The sequence below is a fragment of a genome, unplaced genomic scaffold (genome assembly GCF_019419815.1).
Source record: "Pyrus x bretschneideri cultivar Hongxiangsu unplaced genomic scaffold, Pyrus_bretschneideri_v1 Contig94, whole genome shotgun sequence".
Classification (NCBI taxonomy): Eukaryota; Viridiplantae; Streptophyta; class Magnoliopsida; order Rosales; family Rosaceae; genus Pyrus; species Pyrus x bretschneideri.
In genome coordinates, this window is record NW_025999836.1 from 478,935 (window position 1) to 503,619 (window position 24,685).

At 35.9% G+C, this 24,685-nt stretch overlaps 2 protein-coding genes across 5 annotated transcripts; one reads left to right on the forward strand and one right to left on the reverse strand.

Moving 5' to 3' along the window:
* The first annotated feature begins 16,943 nt into the window (after positions 1-16,943).
* LOC103948829 lies at positions 16,944-21,099 on the forward strand. Of its 4 annotated transcripts, none has more exons than XM_048576978.1 (7): positions 16,944-17,167; positions 17,461-17,890; positions 18,971-19,162; positions 19,295-19,534; positions 19,637-19,854; positions 20,106-20,354; positions 20,584-21,099. In XM_048576978.1, exons 2-7 carry the CDS (start codon positions 17,485-17,487, stop codon positions 20,824-20,826), a joined length of 1,548 nt encoding a protein of 515 aa, XP_048432935.1. In that variant the 5' UTR covers positions 16,944-17,167; positions 17,461-17,484; the 3' UTR covers positions 20,827-21,099. The 4 variants fall into 4 exon arrangements, with proteins under 4 accessions (XP_048432935.1, XP_048432938.1, XP_048432937.1 ...); XM_048576981.1 differs by having other exon boundaries at positions 16,944-17,152; XM_048576980.1 differs by having other exon boundaries at positions 16,944-17,152; positions 17,481-17,890.
* A 534-nt stretch (positions 21,100-21,633) lies between these two features.
* LOC103948828 (mitochondrial import inner membrane translocase subunit TIM14-2) lies at positions 21,634-23,997 on the reverse strand. The gene is made up of 3 exons (XM_009359897.2): positions 23,840-23,997; positions 23,078-23,256; positions 21,634-21,996 (listed from the first exon to the last, which is right to left on the reverse strand). The coding sequence occupies exons 1-3, from the start codon at positions 23,840-23,842 to the stop codon at positions 21,840-21,842; spliced, it is 339 nt and encodes a 112-aa protein (XP_009358172.1). The 5' UTR covers positions 23,843-23,997; the 3' UTR covers positions 21,634-21,839.
* Positions 23,998-24,685: the final 688 nt, after the last annotated feature.

Below are 24,685 nucleotides of genomic sequence, written 5' to 3' on the forward strand. Positions count from 1 at the left end.
ATGTTGGGTCCTTCCTCCCTACAAACTTTGCATTTTATTTTGACATTGAATGATCTTGAAAGCTTCGTTCTTATAGGTGTCGCTGGTTTCTCATCTGGTTCCATTCCCCTTACTTTCTTAGGTCTACTTCTTTGTTTACAGTAAGTTGGTGTGTCCACAACTCGTCATTAGCCATTGTGGAAAGTATTATCTTAGAGAGAGAGAGAGAGAGAATTGTGTAACTGTGTTTCATTACATTGAGTAATTATATATAAATACTAAATTTAACTAATGTGCTGACTCAGCACTTCCTTAACTAACATATACACTAAGATACTAATCTGGTGCTTTACACCTTTGATAAGATTGTGAACCTTCATTACTCCTAACACACCCCCTCAAGCTGAAGGTAGATGAGCGAACTAAAAGCTTGTTAGCCAAGGAAGCAAAATGATGAGCATGAAGAGACTTGGTCAAAATATCAGCAACCTTTAACAATGTGCCAACATGTTGTACACCAATCTGTTCCAAAAGAACTTTCTCACGGATGAAATGATAATCGATCTCAACATGCTTAGTCCCAGTATGGAAAACTGGATTGAAAGCTAGTGCTATAGCACTTTTGTTACCATAGAAGATGACAGGTTTTCTGAGAAGAGGAAATGAAATATCAAAAAGGATCTTGCAAACCCAAGTAATTTCTGCGGCATTGTTTGCAAGAGACCTGTATTCTACCTCAGTGGATGATCGAGCCATATTGTTTTGTTTCTTAGCACTCCAAGACACCAAATTTGATCCCAAAAATACACAATATTCATTTGTAGATCGTTTATCAGCAGGGCAGCCAGCCTAATCAGCATCGGACCAAGCTATGAAATGTTGAGTACCTTTTGTAAACCATAGGCTTGAGTCAATGGTACCTTTGAGGTATCTTAAGATACGCTTTACAACCTGCAAATGTGTGGTTCTTGGAGCTTGCATATGTTGACATACTTGGTTTACTGCAACGACTAGATCAGGTTGAGGAGCGAACTAAAAGCTTGTTAGCCAAGGAAGCAAAATGATGAGCATGAAGAGACTTGGTGAAAATATCAGCAAGCTTTAACAATGTGCCAACATGTTGTACACCAATCTGTCCTAAAAGAACTTTCTCACAGATGAAATGATAATTGATCTCAACAGGCTTAGTCCTAGTATGGAAAACTGGATTGAAAGCTAGTGCTATAGCACTCTTGTTACCATAGAAGATGGCAAGTTTTCTGAGAAAAGGAAATGAAATATCAAAAAGGATTTTGCAAACCCAAGTAATTTCTGCGGCATTTTTTGCAAGAGATCTGTATTCTGCCTCAGTGGATGACCGAGCCACATTGTTTTGTTTCTTAGCATTCCAAGACACCAAATTTGATCCCAAAAATACACAATATCCATTTGTATCGGACCAAGCTATGAGATGTTAAGTACCTTTTGTAAACAATAGGCTTGAGTCAATGGTACCTTTGAGGTATCTTAAGATACGCTTTACAACATGCAAATGTGTGGTTCTTGGAGCTTGCATATGTTGACATACTTGGTTTACTGCAACGACTAGATCAGGTTGAGTCCAGGTAAGGTACTGCAATGCACTAACAGTGGACCTGTAGGAAGTATGATGTGGAAGTAGGGTACCAGAGTGATCAAGTTTAGAAGAACTAACTAGAATGTTGCATGGTTTAACCCCAAACATATCTGTTTTCTTAACCAAATCAAAAGCATACTTGGATTGATGAAGAAATAATAATTTCGAAGACCTTTGCATTTTAATTCCTAGAAAATAGTGAATATTACCAAGGTCATTAACAGGTAACATAGCTTGTAGTTGAGAAATAATGGTTTGGCACACCAATGATGAGCTGCCTATGATAATTATCTCATCAACATAAACCAAGATGAAGGTGATAATTGTGTTTTTCTTGATGAATGGGTTAGTATCTGATGAAGATGGATAGAAACCCAAGGAAAGAATAGTTCTATAAAAAGATTCATACCAGGCTCTAGGGGCCTATTTAAGGCCATATAAGGATTTCTTGAGCTTGTAAACATGTGTAGGCTTTAAAGCATCAACAAAACCAGGAGGTTGCACTGTAATGACCATGAAGGAATGCATTGCTAACATCTAGTTGGTGTACTAACCAATCATAATGAACTGTAATGGAAAGAAGAATCCTTATGGTTAGTAGTTTAGCCACAAGGCTAAAAGTTTCTGAAACATCTAAGTCTTCTTGTTGATGGAATCCCTTAGCAGCTAGATGTTCTTTATACCTTTCTATAAACCCATCAGCTTTGTGTTTCACTTTGAAGACCCATTTACAACCTACAAGATTGTAAGCAAGATGATGAGGTACTATCACGCCCCGGACCCGGAATCGCTGAAAGAATTGATTTCGCACCCAGTGTGCAAATAAATCTAAAATAAATAAAAAGAAATTGAAACGAGTTTGACAAATAGTTCTTTGAAAATGATGTGGAAGGATGAATAGGCTGGTAGGCTGGGAATGAATTGAAAATCGACTTATTAAATATGTGAGTCAAATATGCTTGGTTCAAAAATCACCATTTGACTTCACGTACATCTCACGAATCCCTTCTCTAAATTTGTCTGCACCCTCATATACTTGGATTCGACTTCCCAATCATTGAGGTGAAAATTTGACTATAATCTAACTTAACTCAAGTTATGAAAATATAGTGAAAATTGGAAGGCTGCAAAGTTCCCTCTGTTTCCTTTCTTTTTTTTCTTTTTTCCCTCCTTTTTCTTCAGGTCTCCAGATTAGGGAAACAATGGGTGTTTTCCTCTTTATTCTCTTTTTTCTTTGTGGCCCAATCAAAATTCTACAGGTTTGACCACATGTCAACCACAATCAAGACTAACACCCTTAGTTGGCTAGTTATCAATTTGCCACGTGGCTAGCTCAACCCTTTGTGCAGCAACATGTCACCCATTTATTCGTCCTCTAAACTCTGAAAATTATTCTGAAAGATACCATTACTTATGGATTAACCAATCTCAATCAAAATATATATTTTTTTTTCCGGTATCTTAGGTATCCGAAATAACTACTACTTTGAAACACTTAATAATTTCAGGGTTTCACATTCGTCTCCTCTTAAAATAGATCTCATCCCCGAGATTTTTGACTATTAAATAGTGAAAGATGTTTCACATTCGATCCCCCACCCTATTTATTTTAAACAAATCAAAACCTCACTCTATGATTTCATTCCCTAATCAAAAAAATATGATCCTGGCCTTTGTAAATATTGGAATCTCCAACAGTGATCATTGGCAATACATATAAACATCATTGGTTATACAATAGCATTACCACAATTATTTCTCAGAGTTCGAGTATAAATAATCCAACCTGATGACCGGTCTCGTAGTCGATCACCTTACCTTTATCCACAATTCCAAATGGGGTAACAAGAGTGTCCATTTACTTTCTACACCACATGGATCACAAGTACCCTCCTTACGGATTATGGGTACAAATCCGTTTGTGTAGGCCTCCAGAGGTTTAGGGGATTGAAACCAAAGGCATCGCACGGTGCCCTTCACTCCTAATTCTTCTCAATTTAGGAGTGTCCATTTCTACAGCTATACCACATAGACTATCCTGCATGATTAGTCCATTAGCAAACACCCTCTAAAGGTTTAGGGGATCGAAGCCCAAGGGAACCACACAATCCCTTTCACTCTCAGGTCATCAAAATAATCCATGAAAGCCACACTCATTCTCCCGAAAGTGAGAGATTAACAATTATTATTATTATTATTATTATTATTATTATTTATTTATTTATTTATTTTTTATTTTTTTACATGGATGCACCTTCATTATAGGACTCATGAAATGATTCAATATCCATGCATTTCACGCCAACAAAACAGAATAGGTAGTTTAGTTAGAGTTGAGAGAGAAAGACTATAATCGAACACATATTAACACACAACACTAGCTACTTCTATATGCAAATTCCCAATTCACTCCATAATTAGCCCCAAAAGTATGGATATATAAATGATATTATTTGTTAACCACAATCCACATGAAATATGTTATTAGTCCCATATACAATCCTTGTCAAACACCAACTTAATAAAAGGGGACAAAAATGTCCTGAGAAATCAAAATTTTAACACACATAAGAACTAAATAGAAAATCCTTGTAATCATATTCTAACTAGAGGTTTCGTCAACATTGAGAACATGAAAATTTGCTCAAAATTGATCATCTACCAAGCTAGCAATTCATGTAAGAAAAGATCAATTCTTGGATTCCCAAAGTCACAAATAATCTCGTAAAATAGCTTTTAAAATTTACCTTGAATTGTAAAGCTCAGCTCCACAACTTTGTAAGTGAAAACGATTTCCGTACTTTGTAGCTGAAAACGATTCATCACTCGAAAATTTACGCCAATGTTATGATTTTTGGAACATGGTTTTAAGATCAACTATTTTCTGCTTTTTGGGCAGCTACTCAATCAAGAACTCGAAGAATCGTTTGCTCTGATACCATTTTGTCATGTCCCGGACCCGAAATCGCTGAAAGAATTGATTCCGCACCCAATGCGTCAATACATCTAAAATAAATAAAAAGAAACTGAAACGAGTTTGACAAATAGTTCTTTGAAAATGATGCGGAAGGATGAATAGGCTGGTAGGCTAGGAATGAATCGAAAATCGACTTATTGAATATGTGAGTCAAATATGCTTGGTTCGAAAATCACCATTCGACTTCACGTACATTTCACAAATCTCTTCTCTAAATTGATTTGCACCCTCCTATACTTGGACTCGACTTCCCGATCACTAAGATGAAAATTTGATTGTAGTCTGACTCAACTCAAGTTATGAAAATACAGTGAAAAAGTTGGAAGGTTGTAGAGTTCCCTCTGTTTCCTTTCTCTTTTTTTCCCCTTTTTCTTCGGGTCTCCAGACTAGGGAAACAATGGGTGCTTTCCTCTTCTTTTTGTTCTCTTGTTTCCTTGTGGTCCAATCAAAATTCTACAGGTGTGACCACATGTCAACCACAAACAAGACTAACACCCTTAGTTGGCTAGCTATCAATTTGCCACATGGCTAGCTCAACCCTTTGTGCAACAACATGTCACCCATTCATTCGTCCTCGAAACTCTAAAAATTATTTCGAAAGATACTATTACTTCCTAATGAATTGATCTCAATCAATATAAACTTTTTTTTTTCCCGATATCTTAGGCATCTGAAATAACTACCACTTTGAAACACTTAATAATTTTGGGGTTTCACATGTACCAAATCTCATGTACCTGTGGATTGAAGGGCCTAAAACTCTGCTTACATTGCTGCTATCTAAGGAGTATGTTTAGAAGCTTGTAGGTAAGTAGTTGGTGTTAATGGTATCTTGGTAAGGAGATCAACTGAAGAAGGAACATGATGCTTTGTGGCTGTGAATATTTTGGGATTATGAATCAGTGACATGTAGTGATGGTGCAGATGTTGAAGTCGCAGATGTAATGACATGTATTGATGGTGCAGAAGGGTATCAGTACTAATAGATTCTTGAGATTGAGATACTGCAAGTAGAGAGGTAGATGGCATAGGTATAGTCACTGACATTGTAAGAGTTGTAGTAACTAAGAAACTATGACAAAGATAAGGAAAGAAACTCTAATCAAACACAACATGCCTTGAGATGTAAAGCTTCTCAATGATATGATCATAGCACCTATAACCACTGTGATTTAAACTATATCCCAGAAAAATGCACAGTTTACTCTTTGGTTCTAACTTGTGACTGGAGTAAGGTTTAAGCCATGGATAACAGGCACAACCGATAGGCTTCATTGTGTGATACTTTGATGAAGCTTGAAGCAAAATTTCCCATGAACTCAAGGATGAAGTATGTGGAGGCAACTTGTTAATAAGATAAACCGCTGTTAGAAAAGCTTCAAACGAAAATTTGGAAGGTAATTCACTCTGAGAAAGTAAGGTCTTGCCCATTTCTACAACATGGTGATTTTTCCTCTCAGTACACCCATTTTGCTCAGGTGTTTGAGGACAATTCAGCTGATGTGTAATGCCTTGATCATTAAAGAAACCCTAAAGTACTTTGTTTAAAAACTCACCCTCGGAATCTGATCTCAAACATTGAACTTTAGATGCAAATAATGTTTGAACTTTAAGAACGAAAGTTTTAAGTACTAAAGCAACATTTGATTTAACAAACAAAAGGTATAACCAACTATATTTTGTGAAATCATCCACTAGTAGTAAGTAGTATTTGTAATCAGTACAAAAGGAGGTAGGAGAAGGCCCCCATACATCGGCATGAACCAAATGAAATGGCTTGACAGAGTTACAAGGCAACATAGAGAATGAAAGCTTATAAGTTTTTCCTATTTGACAAGCTACACAAACTTGCAATTTATTTACTGAACCAATTACAGGTAAATGGTGAGTATGTAAAATAGAATGTAAAACTGCACTAGAAGGGTCTCCAAGCCTTCTATGCTAGAGATGAATATCGGCCTTTGCAACTATCAATGCACGAAGAAACATTATTATTCTAGAAGATCCATTGGAAGTTGTCTAGTAGAATGAATAAAGATCACCTTCACTGGGGTCTTGGAAGAACATCTTCCCAAGTCTTAGATCATTGATATAGAATCCAAAAGGATCAGAAGTTAGAAAACACTAGTTATCATGGACAAATTTGTACACAGAGAACAAATTATGAGAAGCTTGAGGCACAAGTAAGACATCTTTAAGTCTAAAAGCTGGATTAGATATGCGTATAAAAGCATGATCAATATAAGATATACACAGACCTTTACCATCGCCAACAAATAGCTGCTTACTACCAGTGCATGGAATAACATAATTGAGAAAATAAGGGTCTGGAGTAACATGATGGGAAGCACCACTATCCATAATCTAATAATTGGGTGTAGGATTAGTTATTGCCGACTTAGCTATATGAGAATAACCCGAAAACTGTTGGTTTCCAAAGAATTGATTGTTGCCAGAAGTCATTAAATAAGCAAATTGAGAGAGGTGGCCACAATGAGGAGCTTAATGACCATGTTGATTACAAAGCTGGCATGGAATTGATTTTCTAGAGAAGAAAGACGATTGACCAGGCTGAAATCCTCCTGATCGAGATGGATAAGCACCAAGAATTCCACCAATTTGGTTAGTAGAATGATTTCCCCCAAAATTGCAATTTTAATTAAATTTGTTGCGATTCTGATTGCGGCTTCTATAATTCCCTCGGAATCCAGAGTTATGACCAGAATTATTTGACAATTTTGAGCAACATAAGCATGAAATGGAGTAGATGCATTTTATGTAGTCAATCGAGTTTTATGCTTTTGAAGGGAAATTTCCTTGCTCAAAAGTAAACCATGAAGTTCATAAGAAGTAACAGATTCATTTCTGGTTTCAATAGAATCAAAAAATGATTCGTAATCGTCAAGGAGGCCAGAAAGAATATAAGTTACCAAATCAGACTCAGGAAGTGGTTCAAATACAAAGATTCCAACCAAAATTATTGGAATTTCCAATCACATCACTAGGTAATGGAAAGAAGTTTAAAACCAAATCCGCCATATCATCAACATTGAACGAAATCAAATCTCGTTCTATGATTTCATTTGTATCCACAATTAAACTAAATTACCCATAGTAAATTAAAAAACCTTATCCTTCCTTTTTTTTTTTTTTCCTTCTTCTTCTGCCCTTCCCATTGTTTAATGAATGGGCATGGGAACCCAATATATATACGTTTATGAACTCTTTCTAGAAGAGCTTCCCACACGTGAGCATAAACTTGACAGAGAGCTCTAAAGCTATTCAAGGACAAACTAAACGCCCTAATTATAAAGAAACCAATGCTTGAAATTAAACATGCATCAACCAATCAAGGGCACCGATTGAACTTGAGAATATGTTCATCTATTGCATTTGAACTTAGGGCATCTGGGATTACGCACACATGATATGTGTTTTGTTATTAACCATCCTTGTAGATAATATGAAATATTTCTCTAACAAAATCCAACAATGCAAATGCAGGCACAATCATATTGATTAGAGCAAATGCTTTTCTTTCTGCATTCGAGTTCAAATCTTCATTTCCATAATGTATATTTGATTAAAGTGAAGTAAAAAAGCATAAGGCTTGTGGGATTCCATGTACTCAAATTTGGTCATTACATCGCATAATGCACTTTGACATGTCAAGAGGCAACAAATTGTGTAGAAAATGGAGCATCAATTAATCTTTTTAAACTACTAGTGGTCCAATTATTTTCTCTCACGTTGGCAAAATCAAATGTCAAATTTCAAGCCATGACTATCGCGGCTAACAAAATATCAGAATTTCTCGCCATAATTCATTAATGGCAAACCAAACCAATCAAATTTGTAATTCATAAACTTTCCACGTCAATTCTCTTCCTCAAACGCAAAACTCAACTAGGAAAACGTTTATATTAAAGAACTCGAAATCTCATTCCATACTTTCATTCATGTCCACCAATAATAAATGAAGAAATCTTTATGATAAAATATAATGATCAACCATAACCACATTTTATAATTTTATTCCCATTCAATAAATCATCATGACTTTAATAAATATTAAAATTTCCAACCACAATTATCATTGGCCAACATTTTAAAATTTCTAGCCTCACTTATCATTGTCAAAACAAGGATTTTGCCACCTTTTTCTTTTATCTCAATCAGTGACTAATAGGTTGGAAAAGATTGTAATATACTTGGCCAATATACATCACATATTCTTATTACTTCAATAATTCATTCTCACAGCCCACACATGGAGCTTTTTTCCTGGAAACACTGGGTCTTTATGCCCATTCAATCACTTTTCCGCATTCCATAGGTCATTTCGCCCAATTCCACATCCACGGGCTTCTTTTCCGCGCAAATCACACATCCACGGGCTTTTTCGCCCAAATCACACATTCACGGGCTTCTTTTTGCCCAAATCAACATTCCTCCCATTCCATGGGCTGTTATGCCCAAATTCAACATTTCCATAGTGCATAACATAATATCAATCCAATTCACTTCATTTCATGATGATTCACAATATCTATATTCCACATAACTTCCTCATTATTCAAAGAACTTTGAGAATAATGCAATATCAATGCAAACAATAATTCCTACTATCGGAATTTCATAATCACCATGGAAATTGCACCACTAACAAAATGCAAATCATATAAGTATCTCACATATATATATATATATATATATATATATATATGTCACATGAATGCCACTTTATTCACAAAATTTTTAAAATCATGCAACCACATTTCATATCATAATTCACACCAACAATATCTCGAGAATCATGCATATTATAGAGCAGGATCATCTGCTCTGATACTCTTTCGTAACGCCCCACCCCGAAATATCTATTTTCGGGAAATAATTACCATAGTAGGCCCAATTAAACTCTTTTTTAATATACTACCATTAAACACTATTCTTAATTTAACATTCCTTAATGAGTCACGTAATCTCAACCAAAAACATCTTATCAAACGCATAAGATTTAGTTTCATCTTTTTCATCAAATTTCTTTCCTTAAATCAACTACTCAACCAAAATGGAATTCTCGATTATTCAAGGTTGCATCTAACCCTGTTAGACTGCCTATGAACCCTTGAGCGGGATCAAGCCTTTTGTAGTTCACATTCGTTCTATTATATTCTAGTATCGGCCAAATTCCATTTTACCTTCCACAATCGAATCAAATTAAATGGTTATCAATTATGGATTCAAAACATCAAAATTTGCATGAAAAATGTAGTGTCGACCCACTGTCCACGCGCCGCCGTATGTGCCACTGCGGGTGGCGGTTGGTTGCGGGAAAATTTCACTATTTTTAAAAATTTTCAAATTTTACAGGCAAGTAGAGTTCAATGAGAGGAACAACTTTTATACTTGGGTTGAAATCCAATTCGGCCGAAAAACACCTCAATTTGCATTTAAACCCTCGGAAACCCTTGATTTGGGTGTTCTTGATTCGACTCCAAAACAACTCCAACGCCCTAACTAGTGCATGGGCTTTAATCCAGGCCTCAAGGGAAGTCTAATGGTGGTGGTAATTGGAGAAAAACATTTCAGGATTTGCGGAATTTACACACAAATCTGCTGTACCCACCGTGCGGGTTCCACTATTTTTTGAGGCCAAATTCCATCAAACGTGGGGTGGAATGGAAAGAGGGAAGTTCCTAAAGTGTTTCCCTGGTGGGTAGGTGGTTTGATTCGTCGCAAAAATTGACGGAAAGGCCCTGAGAAAGGGTTACATGGGTCAGGTCCAAAGGTTATGCAGGTCTGCCACCCCCAACCCCCCAACCCTTTTTTTTTTTTTTTTTTTTTCTTTTCTTTTTCTTCCTCTCTCCTTTCCCCTCTTTTTCTTCTTTCTGATTGGTCCCCCTTTTCTCCTTTTCTATTCTTTACTTTCCATCCCAGCTGTCCATATCTCCTATTGCTTTCATCCCAGCCATAGACGTGGCACAACTCTTTGCTCTAGATTTTCTGGAGCCTTCTAAAATAAAGTAAAATTAACAAAATATCCCTGACTTTAAATGTTAATAACTTATTCGTTATAACTTCGTTTCACGAACGGTTTGCGCCTACGCATTCGTGAGATCAAGTTCTATTCAAAAATATACATTGTGACCTCAAAAGGTTTATGGATTTTAAATAATTAATCTCCAAACTTCAAATTTCGTAACCGGTTTAATTTAAAACTAAATTCAAATAAATTAATATAAATTCTCGATTCTTTCCACATATTCATAATTATGAATATCCAATTCATATATTTAAATTTTTTCCTAGGTTATTACATTGAAGTTGTTGTAAAGGTGCCTAACTAACACAATGTCGACTTCACTTATTTGAGATAGAAACTTTATACCTATGAAATCACCACTTTGATTTTCATCAAGGTCAATCACTCGAAGGGAGGGCTCCTTTGCATGCATGCTCCATCTCTAAAGACCAAGAACAACCTATGTAGGTTTTGGTTACACCTAGTCATCGCATCAGTAGGTTGCCTACGTACTCCGTTTCCAATGAACTGATAGCTGCCATAGTTGACCTTTAGAACTAAGATGAGTATGGATGATGTGCTAAAGTGTTGACCAAAACACTCTAGCAGCAAGGGAGGAGATGGTTTTGGTTGTGGTGGTGGTGCTTTTCTCATTTCGACCTTTTTCTATTGCAAAGACTTAAGAGATAATACACTAACTTTTTATCCTTAGAGAGAATGCATGTAAGGACGAGTGGAAGACAACTCTTTTTTTTATTTAAGAATGGAGTTTTATCAAAACACTTACGGTATTGTTCATTTTCAATAAAAATGATATTTTAACTCTAAAAAGTCACTTCTAGTACTATTCACTTACAACACATTTTTCTCATTTTGATTAAAACTAGTTTTCCTTTTTAAGAAAGAGTAGAAGACAACCTTTTACACATGCATGTGACAACGTGCATATGTGTAAAGAAGGCCTTAAACTTCTTGTGGAAGTTTCAACCTTTTCACTCTTTTGTCCACACACGACCACGTAAAAGCAAGTTGCCTTTATCACCATTTTGTATGTTATTTTCCGTCCAAAAAGCGTGTTAGGCAATTTGAGCCGCTAGTGCACTCTCAATTATCTTAACTTCAAATAAACTCAATGGGGTTGGGCCCCATGGACCCTGCACCCCCAAAAACTATTTCGAGGCTTTTAAACATATAATCATCGTAATGATTAATTAAATAATTTAATTAACAGCTATTTACCTAAACTAATTAATCTAATTAGTTATTTCCATCACCATAATCCTAGATAGGATGTGTGATCTTTTAGGTTCTCGTTAACGAGGTTTTGAAATGAATTAGATTCAACTAATTCTTTTTTTCGACCTAAAAACTTATCTTTTAATTCACCTCTTTATAAAGACAACAATGTTCGTCTTCAGAGATCTTATAGATCATGAGAGATGCATATTCGCATGTCATGGTCCCCTAGTCAATGTACTAATTACGAGAGGATCTAGCTATTTCGTTGCAACTATAATCCAATATGGTCATTCTCTAATATAATGCTATCAATCACATTGGTTAGGCTATTTCATGTCAAGCGCCTAAGTGATCAACTCAATATTCAACTCGATAAATTTGAAACTTTATTTCAAATCACAATGCTTTGGGCAAAGACCTTTGAATCTTGTCGATGAGCATTCTCCTTCAACTATGAAGGTTCGAGATTCTTTGCTGTACATTCACTTGCCTCTATGATTAGGTAGCTTAATCCCAATAATTTAAAATTAAGAACCTAACTACAAGACAAATGTAACGCCTCAAGTTCAAGGACTAATTTGCATTATTGCAATGACTGAGGTCTTATTGACATGAGTATGTATCTAGTATCATACATAACATATAAAGACTTGATCGCGTTACCTACACACTTGTCTTAGTGATTCTCGCTAATAGGTTGAGACTAACAATGGACACAATCAAGTAATGATTGTATTAAATATAGTGAAGTATTGTAGCCGGCCACGACCATTAGCACCAACATTAAAATCTAGGTGGAAAGTTTTCAAATGTTTTTCTTTGAGTGCCAAATGCATATTCTGCTACTTAGAACTACGATCTAGTAGTATTCATCTTCACTTGTAAGTAAGGGATCTTAGATTCAATTCTCGCCAAAAACGAATTTGAACCACATTATTAAGATTAGCCAGTCTCCCACCCCTTAGTGTGGATACTGTTGTTTGTTAAAAAAAAAAAAAAAAAAAACGGACACCGCTAAAATTCCAAGGGGTCTATATGCAAATGGGTAATGATAGGAAATTCAATTTGTAGACAAAATTTAGTAAACTAAATGATATGAAAGTTGATGATTAAATTATTACTTAAGCGTTGATAAGCTTGCTTATTTATATTGGTGATTTGCAAATTTTGTTTACAAATTTTATATTCCCAACATTACCCTAGGCAAATTAATTCAAAGAATACATTTTTCATGGTTTGATTCACGAAGGGCTATCCACTCTATATACTCACGTCCTTTCAAAAACCTCACCAAAATAAAGATCGTTGGATGAAACTAAGGGCTGGTTTGGTATTGTTGTGTTTTGAAAAAAAACTGTTTCTATTGTGCTCTGAGAATAAGCAACTGTGAAATAAAGCAGTAAATTGTTTGGTAAACTTTTTTGTAAAAGTGTTTTTGAAAAAAAAAAAAACAGTATTATAGTGATTGATAAACTTTTATGTAAAAACATATATGAAAAAAAGTTGGTTTTTCAAAACTGGATTTCGCAGCTTTGTGTTTTTAGCTTTTTTTTTTCATCTAAAACTGCTGAAGGTGAATGTTTACTAAACATAAAAAAGCTTTGATAGCCACTTTTTTCAGGGTTTAAGTAGGCCTGGCAATTTCTGACACGACCCGATAACCCGACACGACACGACACGAAATTAACAGGTGTTTGGGTCGACACGATAACGAATCGGATCGTTATCGGGTAACCCGATAAGCACCTGTTAAGATAACGGGTTGGTTCGGGTATACACGTGGGTAACACGATACACGATAAGTAGAATATTATTTTTATAATTTTATAACCCTAAAAAAATACTATAATAATTAAATACATTAATTTTACAATTTTATACCCCTAAAAATTATAATAAATATATATATATATATATATATTAAATTAACTATAAAATTTATAATAATTATAATAATTATATATACTATAATAATTATACCCCCAAAATATTAAGTCTATCTATAATAATTATATATATATATATTAAATTTTATAAAAACTATAATAATTATTAATTAATAATTTAATATGCATAATGCATTGCATGATTTTGCATCCATTGAAATTTGATGTGATTTCTTTCCATTCAAATTTCAATAATCAATTTCTTGCCGTTGCCAACTTGCCGCCCTTTTTGAAAAAAAAAATGAAGGGAAAATGAAAATGTTAAGAAAGTTGAAAATGAAACAAAAAAAATGAGGGAATTAGGGAAAGATGTTGGAGGGAAAAGTGAAAATGATAAGAAAAAGTTGAAAAGGAAACAAAAAAGAGAGGGAAAAATGAAAATTAATAGAAGTGGTGAGAAATTTTTTTTTTTTTTTAAGTTATTAACTTTTTATCACACACATGACTGTCATGACATATCTCACTATTTTTATAATGACACACGTGACACATGATGTATATACTATTCCGTGTACCAGTCAATTATAATTTATACGTACAAAATAAATAGATTTAAATCTACTTAATAAATATATATATATACACACACACACACACACACACACAGGGAATTTGATTGATGGCATACGAATTCTCCAAAACTAATTTCAACGATCCAAACCGTCAAAATTGTTTGTATATGCTTGGAGATCACATCAGCAAAAAATCACAAAAAAAAAACATTCAGAGATCAAGTAACGGGACAAAAATTTTCAACGGTTATAAACGAAAAATCACGATTTAACGGTTATTTTAACTCCGATTTTGATGATTTTTTATAACTACACTCCTTGACCCTATATGAATACAATGAATGAATTCGATCTTCAATTTAAAATATTTACACAAGTGGATACCACAAAATCTTATGTTATACTTAATGAAAGTATAAATAAACTCTAAGTGTTAGTCAATCTATCATTTTACGAATTCTCCAAAACTAATTTCAACGATCCAAACCGTCAAAATTGTTTGTATATGCTTGGAGATCACATCAGCAAAAAATCACAAAAAAAAAAACATTCAGAGATCAAGTAACGGGACAATGCTTTTCAACGGTTATAAACGAAAAATCACGATTTAACGGTTATTTTAACTCCGATTTTGATGATTTTTTATAATTACACTCCTTGACCCTATATGAATACAATGAATGAATTCGATCTTCAATTTAAAATATTTACACAAGTGGATACCACAAAATCTTATGTTATACTTAATAAAAGTATAAATAAACTCTAAGTGTTAGTCAATCTATCATTTTACGAATTCTCCAAAACTAATTTCAACGATCCAAACCGTCAAAATTGTTTGTATATGCTTGGAGATCACATCAGCAAAAAATCACAAAAAAAAAACATTCAGAGATCATGTAACGGGACAATGCTTTTCAACGGTTATAAACGAAAAATCACAATTTAACGGTTATTTTAACTCCGATTTTGATGATTTTTTATAACTACACTCCTTGACCCTATATGAATACAATGAATGAATTCGATCTTCAATTTAAAATATTTACACAAGTGGATACCACAAAATCTTATGTTATACTTAATAAAAGTATAAATAAACTCTAAGTGTTAGTCAATCTATCGTTTTACGAATTCTCCAAAACTAATTTCAACGATCCAAACCGTCAAAATTGTTTGTATATGCTTGGAGATCACATCAGCAAAAAATCACAAAACAAAAAACATTCAGAGATCAAGTAACGGGACAAAGCTTTTCAACGGTTATAAACGAAAAATCACGATTTAACGTTTATTTTAACTCCGATTTTGATGATTTTTTATAACTACACTCCTTGACCCTATATGAATACAATGAATGAATTCGATATTCAATTTAAAATATTTACACAAGTGGATACCACAAAATCTTATGTTATACTTAATAAAAGTATAAATAAACTTTAAGTGTTAGTCAATCTATCGTTTTACGAATTCTCCAAAACTAATTTCAACGATCCAAACCGTCAAAATTGTTTGTATATGCTTGGAGATCACATCAGCAAAAAATCACAAAAAAAAAAACATTCAGAGATCAAGTAACGGGACAAAGCTTTTCGACGGTTATAAACGAAAAATCAAGATTTAATGGTTATTTTAACTCTGATTTTGATGAATTTTTACAGCTACACTCCTTGACCCTATATGAATACAAAGAATGAATTTGATCTTCAATTTAAAATATATACACTAGTGGATGTGGATATCACAAAATCTTATGTTATAATTTATATACTTAATAAAAGTATGAATCAACTATAATATTAATAATTATATACATTAATTTAATAATTTTATATCCCTAAAAAGTAAAAACTATAATAATTATATAGATGTAGGTGTAAATTGAATACAATTTCATGATGATCGATGTAAATTGAAGATTTTGTAAATGCAGGTGTAAACTTTTGAGAAAGACTTACAATCTTAAAAACAAAAACTCTTTATCCTTGCACATTTAATATTTGTAATATATTAGTAGTGTATGTATTATTTTTTTTATTAGGCTTTTATTTTCGAGTGTAGATATAGTACTTGAACGAGAAATGTTTTAATGTTTTGAAGTTATATTTATGTGGCAATGTGTGGTATGTGCAAATTTTAAAAAAATATATTTTTTTCTTAACGGGTCATAATGGGTCATAACGGGTCGGGTCACTTTACCCGTTGGGTAAAGTGACACGACCTGTTAAGGACCCGTTAAGATAACGGGTGTGACACGACACGACCCGTTAAGATAACAGGTGTTACACGAAAACGTCACGAACACGATAAACATGACCCGTTTGCCAGGCCTAGGTTTAAGTGAAATACTTTTTTTAGAATCACCAAACTAAGGCTAAATGATTTGGGAAACATAACATTGACCCGAACTAACGGTTAAGATCGAACAGAGCATAAAAGATTAAAAAGCACGTTCCCATGTCACATGGGCCCGTCTATGTGCACTGAAAACCGTCAATTCCAGGTCGACAGTGTGCGCAGCACCGCCGGACACGCACCGCTCGAGCCGGTTGCCAGCCGTTAAAAGCACCGCGTAGCAGCTAATGACGTGGACACATCTCAACCGTCATTACCCGCTTCACACCAAAATGGGACCTCATTACGGCTCTCGTCTTCGACTCTTTATCTTCAACCTCAAGCACCGAAAAGCTCTTTTCCGTATAAGTGCTTGCAGAAAACCAGCTATGGCGAAGGGCCGACGAGAACTGAACAAGTCAATTCCAATCAAAAGTTGAATGATTGAGATCAGAATTTTCAGAGAAGCAACGGTTTCAGTGTTGGGGAAAGCAAAAGCTAAAACGCCGCTGAGCTGATGTGAGCAGTGGAGAGGTGCTTTTGGCTTTTTCTTTTTGATGCATTGAGTATTTATAATTTCTTTTACTTTTTCTGTGTTGGTTTCGATTCGTTTTTTAATGTTGGTCGGTTCGTTTTTCTTCTTTTTTTTAGCAAAATTAGAATAAACAAACCAAGCTTGAATTTCACGCTTGGAAAGTTGCAGTTTTGACATCATTGCCTCTGCAACTCTCTCTCTCTCTCTCTCTGTATATAAGCACTTAGCTTTTACTCTCCATTGAAGCTTCTCGATGATTCTGATCGCTCACTCTCACTCTCACTCTCAGTAGACTCTGTTTTCTAATTTCAGCGAAATGTCGGAGGTGAGAGGATCGAGCTTGTGGCGGGACGAGCTGGCGAGTCTAGTGAGTGACTCGGGGATACGATTCTCGGCGGCCGATCCTACTGAGGTCTCCACGGCGTCGTTTGAGGCCGGTTTCGCCTCCGGCGGAGAATTGGAGCAATCGGAGAGCTTCAAGGACCAGATTAAAGGATTCGCGATCGCTTGGGGCGAAATACTTGTGGATTTGGCAAGAGGCTGTAAGGACATTGTGGAGCAGAACGTTCTGACTGAGGACTCGTACATTGTACGAAAGCTTCGGAAGCCCTGCGCCAAGGCGTGGGCGAAATTGAGATACTTGAATGAGTTTTTGCCGGAGGATCGCGATCCGGCTCACGCGTGGCCGGTGATATTCTTCGTGTTCATTCTTGCGCTTACAGGTATATTGTGTTGCATTTGTTAAATGCTGAAAGTTTGTTGGATTGATTGTGATGACTAAACAAGGGATTTGTTACTCAGAAGACTATTAATTTACTGTTTAAGTGTTCTTTTGTGATGGATGTTTTTTATATGCTAAGGAATGTTTAGGGAGGCGCTACACTTCTGATCTACATACTTTTTTCGGATAAAGCTTTCTCATTTTTCACGTTATATTTTTGCTCCTGATGTTTTTGAGTTAGTGGCTCGAGTTTTGTTCTTTTGATACATCTTATTCAACCGTTGAACCATGAGCTCTTCTTGAGCTCGAGTCTATCCTCGCTTGATCATGGATCATGAGTGGCAACATTTTATAATATTTAGAGTAGTTGTCATGCAGTTTGCAGAAAGTTGATGCTTAAGATGGCATAATTAAACTTTGCATGAAACCTTACTTTGATTTTTTAGTCCGTGATGCTATCATAGGGTTGCCATTTTGCTTTCTTTAATCCGCGATGCATACTTGAAAGTTTTGCCTCTGTGCATGCTCTCAAATGTCAATTGTTTCTAGGTGATGCAACTTTGCTCTGTTGCATTACATTAAATCTTATGAGGAGTTAACGAGAAAGGTGCTCTGCGGTGCCTGGAGCCATGCTGCTATGCTTTAGAAATCCTCTGGATATGGCATGACTATATGAGTGGTGATATTAGCACTTGGGAAATCAACTTTGGTCTCGTCTTTAACAGTCTGGCTATATTAGTCTGCTGATTTATGACAGATTTGGTGCAATGAGTAAATAAAAGAAAAAATTATCTGAATCAGTCCCAAACTGTTCATATGGGCGCAGTATAGGTCTTCACTTGAATTCCTTGATGGAGTGGTTACAATATTCTTATTTGGCCTTTTGTATGTATTAGAATTATGATTTCATTAATATACAACTGTCCTGTAAAAGTTGTTCTAGATTGGTTATTGTTTTTCTATGAACTAAGAAAGTTTTTTTACTAGGATCTCCAAAACGTGAATTTGATCGCAATATACATTTGTGTTCCTTCGTGATAGAAGCATGATATGATGTGTGTACATTTTTAAACATGTGCAGCTATGAATGTCAATACCAAGAATGACAGCTTGGTCCGATCAGTGAAGAAAATACAAATACATCCTCCTAGTGCTAGTCATGTACTACTTCCAGATGGGAGACGATTGGCCTATCAAGAACAAGGAGTCCCTGCAAAGAGCACTCGATTTTTACTGATTGCTCCACATTCTTTTCTTTCATCCCGACTTGCAGGTAAATAAATCACTTGTACTGCTAAATTATTTTAGACGGTTAGAATCTTGGAAGCCATATATATGCTCTTGCTGAAGATTATATGGACTTAATTCCCCTTTTTTCCAATTTCTTTTTCCTTTTTCTCAAAAGGTATACCAGGAATAAAGATATCATTGCTTGAAGAGTTTGGTATCCGCTTGGTCACATATGATCTTCCTGGTTTTGGGGAGAGTGATCCTCATCCCAGCAGGAATCTTAACTCATCGGCATTGGATATGCTATACTTAGCCAACACGATTGGTGTTGATGAAAAGTTCTGGGTGCTGGGCCACTCAAGTGGAGCCATGCATGCATGGGCTTCTCTCAGATATATTCCTGACAGAGTTGCAGGTATATCACTCGTTTCTGAAAATTTATGATCATGGTATATTCCCACCCTTCTCTAAAGAGTTGAATAACTTCTTGTATTATGAATCTTGTGTAAACTTGCAGGTGCAGCCATGGTGGCCCCAATAATTAATCCCTATGAACCGGGCATGACTAACGAGGAGATGAAAAAGACTTGGGAACCATGGGTTCTGCGAAGGAGATTGATGTTTTTTTTAGCTCGTAGATTTCCAACATTTCTCTCCTCTTTTTATCGCCGAAGCTTCCTATCAGGGAAACACAACAGAATTGATAAGTGGTTGTCTCTCTCACTGGGGAAGAAGGTGAGCTCATTGTCATCTATCTTGAAATAGTCTGCGAGGTTGCAAACTTTTTTCTTCCCCGCCGTCAGTTGCAGCTTTAAACAGATTTCTCTGTTTCTCATTTTCCTTAGGCATGATCATGCATGCCAATATGTTTTTGTGTTGATAATAAGACTGCCTTGGATAGAGTAAAAATTTCGTATTTTTAGTCACTTTTTTAATATGTTCAGGAATGTTCATTGCAAGATGTCAACTTTCATAATCATGTGCAGGATGAAGTTCTAATTGAAGATCCAAAAATTGAGGAATATTTGCAAAGGGATATAGAGGAGTCGATCCGCCAAGGGAGTATCAAACCCTTTATAGAGGAAGCTGTCCTACAAGTATCACGGTGGGGTTTTAGTCTGGCAGATCTTCAGGCACGGAAACAGTGTCAACGAAGAGGATTTCTTGCTTGGCTCTCGAACAGTGAAGCAGAATGCATGCTGACTGGATTTCTAGGCCGGATACACATATGGCAGGTTGGTGCATATATTTTTATCTCGATCGCTTAATTTCCCATCCAATGTTCACTGCTCTGGTGTTTCTACTATGAATCTTGTGGCATTTTACTTTTGTATGCCGTTGGTTTTGCGGGAGTCAGTTATATCTTATGCTGAAATTCACAGTGAGAACTTAGAACTACTATGAACAGTGCGACTTGGCCTGAGAATTTTGTTAATGACATTAAGTCTAATGAATATTGTACAGGGGATGGATGATATGGTAATCCCACAATCAGTGACCGACTATATAGCACGGGTTTTGCCTGGATCTTACGTGCATAAGCTCCCAAATGAAGGCCACTTCTCGTACTTATACTTCTGTGATGAATGCCACAGACAGATCTTCACTACCCTTTTTGGAAGCCCTCAAGGTCCAGTAGTGGAAAAAGTGGATATAGATACAACGCCATCGAAAGGCAACTCAGAAGAGATATCAACGAATGCTTGATTCTCTCGCGACTTACACTGCGTTTCTGATAATCGCTTCTTATTACCTAGAATTCTAATGTAAATACCATAGAATAACCGTAGGATGCTCGTCGTCTCAGCGGAGCGTGAAGGTAAGAGTTTGAAAAGTTTTGGAGGATTAGCTCACATGCCATGCTCAATGTGTAATTTTCAACAGTAAATGAGAGTAATTGAACTCACTCGATGCCACAACATCCACATGAACGAATGTAATGGACACATTGTTTTTGGAGTCTTAAGCCAATTTTATGCGTGTTTTGGTGGCACTCAACTCTTCCAACAGTTGTCGATTCTCACAATCGATTTTTCTTCGGTGCCTACAAGCACAGAGGGCAATTCAGTCTCAAAAATAAATTAACACTGATCATTGAAATTGATTCAGTGCCTGTGGGTACCTAATAAATATTTGTCATATAACGTCACTGGTCACCGGTCACCCTTTCTATGGGAGCATATCTCTTCCACCATCTTAATTGTTTAATAAATATTTGTCATGTAATGTCACTGGTCATCCCTTTCATGAGAGCATATCTCTCCCACCACATGCTAGAAGACGAGAAAGTATCCCAGAATTACCAAAGGAAATATGGTTGTTAGTCTTTCAATTAAGAGGGGTTTATAGTGTTGAGTGGTTTATAGTGTTTTCCATAGCTTATTCCATATTAAATGGTTTGTTTAGAAAACAAAATAAAATTGACATAAGTGTCATAGCCTCACAGCAAAGAGTACGTGTCCTATTGAGCAATTCCTCCTTTGTTTACGTAAGCGAAGCAAACTAGCAAAGATATCAGAAAAATGACTTCAATGCTTCAGAAATTTCATGAAATTAAACGTACAAGAGTTCCAATTAGGGTCCAACAACGGGATCCTCAAATTATAATTTCCCTGCTATAGAAACTGCCTCGTTGATATACACCGAAATTTTTTGATCCAAAACAGGGATGACCCTCCTAAAATGGGATCGGCGCAACGCAATAGGACAAGTCAATACAATCAAAAAGCAGAGCCGGTACCCTTGGTTCTTCCAAGCATCATTTCTTTAGCTTCGTTAATTTTGGATGCAAGGTAATGGCTACCCCCCGCGTCTGGATGGTTAGCAACCATCACCCTCCGATGAGCTTCCCGGATCTTGTCTGTAGGAGTAGTCTCCCTGAGAAAATAAAGAATATATATGTACATCAGGTCTAGCGGATAATGCAAAAAGACATAAAACAGCACCCCAAAGCTTGCACTTTGTCCCGGTTTTACAGCTCGAGACTTGCTCTAATTGACCAGGACCGTGTGCACTGGTTCAGTTGATGTCAGGCATAAAGACACGCAAGTTCCAAATTTTGATGAAAGAATGAACTTCCAAGCTCAATATCAAGACATGAAAAATTCACTATAGTTGAACTCAAAACTAACATAGCTAATAGCTTAAGCTACTGAAACCGATAATAGGAAACATGCTAGTATTATAGAGGATAACGTTCTGAGGGATGTCAGAAACATGGCACAAGTTAAGCTTCCTGTCATTTATGCCAATAAAGAAATTTCTTGTGAAGAATCAAAGGACCTAGAACAGACAACCAATTTTGTGCTAGGCACCCACAAGCTTTCCAAAATTCTATTTGAGCAGAACCTAAAATCCATTGGATGCTAATAAGCTAATCTCAAGGCTCAAGTATACCTCGGGTTAAAAACCACCACTAAGGTTAAAAGATCAGTACCAGGACGAACATTTTGACACATATATGCCAATAGAAAAGAAAAAAAAGTAATAAATTTCACAATTGTAAATAACTGAACTATGAAAAGAGGCTAAGGCCCAAGGTTCTGAAAGAAGCGAGGAAACCAATAGGTACAATACAAAATAGAAAGACCCGGTTTCCACAACTACAACTAGGGGAAGAACTGCTAGTTACATAGTGGGTTCTAAAAGAAAATAATCTCCTTCAGACTTGCTTACGGCTTAACCAGTCCAACGATCAAATAATCCTAACCTCATCCATATATTCCATTCTAGATATGTAAGGAAGTAGAGCTGCAATTGCTTGAAAAACTCCACACCCCAATAACAGACCCATAGGTGGGGAAACATTAGCAACGGAAACATTTCAAAGAAATTTTTGTCATCATCGCCATAAAGAACATTAAACACCTTTTCTAGCATATAATATGTCACAATACAGATTTCATGACTCAAACAGAACACAGCTTTATACATATTTCAAAAAGAGGCCAGGTTGTACCTCACTCCAAGTATGAGAGCGGCTTCCCTTTTGGTCATGGTAGACTGAAAACCACCCTCGTAGAATTTCCGCAGTCTAGCTGTAGGTGGTCTTGCTTTAAAAGCTTGCCAAGCCTGAATGCCATATCTGCCAGCATAAGCAGCAGCAGCCACAGCAACTCCTCCTATCAACGCCGTCACCTGTTGCAAATATTACATAAGCATCACCGGTAGCATGTGCAACATTGTTACGAGCAATAAAAAATTTATTTTGCAACTACGAGCGGTTAACTCTTCGCCGAACACTTATCAAAGTACATAGTTGTGAATTCAAACATAAAGGCTCAATCGGATACAGTCCTTCATTGTTGCAGTCCGAGTCACACAAAGCACAAAATTCCCTACTCCAATATGGACAGTACACGCGTAAATTCTAACGAATCAAAACGAAAAACGACAGAAAGTGTTGGATGATCGATGCCCAGGATACACAAAAATTAAAATTCTTAGAAATCGTCGTTCATTAGGCAATAGCAAAGCAAATAATCTAAAAAAAATTAACTTATTGTTCTAACTTAGACAAAAGATTCTAAATTTTTCGGGTCCTATAATTTTTCATCTGAATTTAGAACAGACGCTGACGATAAACCCTAAATTTAGAATCTTCCGCATAATCCCAATCCATAAAATTACTACCCTGTTGGATATGAGAGAGAGAGAGAGAGAGAGAGAGAGAGGGAGAGAGAGAGAGAGAGCAAATATATGTAGGAGAAAGAGGGCTCACCATTTCTGTAACTCTTTGGAGGTCGGAGAAACAGTTCCGTCAGCCTCAGCCAAACTAGGGTTTATGGTATTTTCGTTTAGGAATTGATTTCTTGCAACAAAAATAATGTTTGGTGGTTAAATAAACGTAATTGCAAACGAGAAGACCGCCGACAACAACAACCGAGTACTTGTAGAAGAAGCCAAAGGAAACCACTTGTTGTATAAGGAAAGACTTTTGTTTTTTATTTTATTTTGAAATCTCTGTTTTACCCCATACAAAATTATTCAGAAAAAGGAAACGAAAAAAATGATTTAATATTACAATTTATTGATATTTCTTTTCACGTGAGATATTTTAGATTCAATTTTCGCCAAATGTAAAGTTGAACTACATCATTATGCCAAGTTCATTGTAAAACTTAGCTCACTTCCACATTTTTTTAGTGTAGATACTATCGTTTGTTAAAAAAAAAAAAAACTGACTTGGTATTCCATTTAGGTTGAGGGGTGTGTTCTGTAGGAGCCATCCTTAAAAGAATGGTTGTTACAAGTAGCTGAGGAGCAGATTGTGGAAGATATTGAATGCTTGGATTTGGGATGGTTCCGTTCCAAATCTGCAGTTTGGAGACGCGATGGAGTCTGAGTGTGTGCTGACTAAATCCATTAAGAGATATCATTCAATCAAGCCAATTTGTTTTATCTCAATCACTGAAAATTAGTTTAATATTGGAGGTTTTCAGACCTTTATATACGCCATCCCGCCGTGCGGCCTTTCAATCTAGCATTGTGCTGGCATCTTTCCAACAAATCAGCTAGGCTTTTGACGGTAAAGTGACATTCTTGCAATCGGAACGGCGCGTCCTTT

Excerpts from the sequence above, each read along its gene's own strand:
- LOC103948829 (XM_048576978.1), top strand. The coding sequence starts at position 17,485 with ATGTCGGAGGTGAGAGGATCGAGCTTGTGGCGGGACGAGCTGGCGAGT. Across the intron at positions 17,891-18,970 it reads GTTCATTCTTGCGCTTACAG|CTATGAATGTCAATACCAAG; the intron begins GTATATTGTGTT and ends AAACATGTGCAG. Across the intron at positions 19,163-19,294 it reads TCTTTCATCCCGACTTGCAG|GTATACCAGGAATAAAGATA; the intron begins GTAAATAAATCA and ends TTTTCTCAAAAG.
- LOC103948828 (XM_009359897.2), bottom strand. Across the intron at positions 21,997-23,077 it reads GCTCTCATACTTGGAGTGAG|GGAGACTACTCCTACAGACA; the intron begins GTACAACCTGGC and ends TTATTTTCTCAG.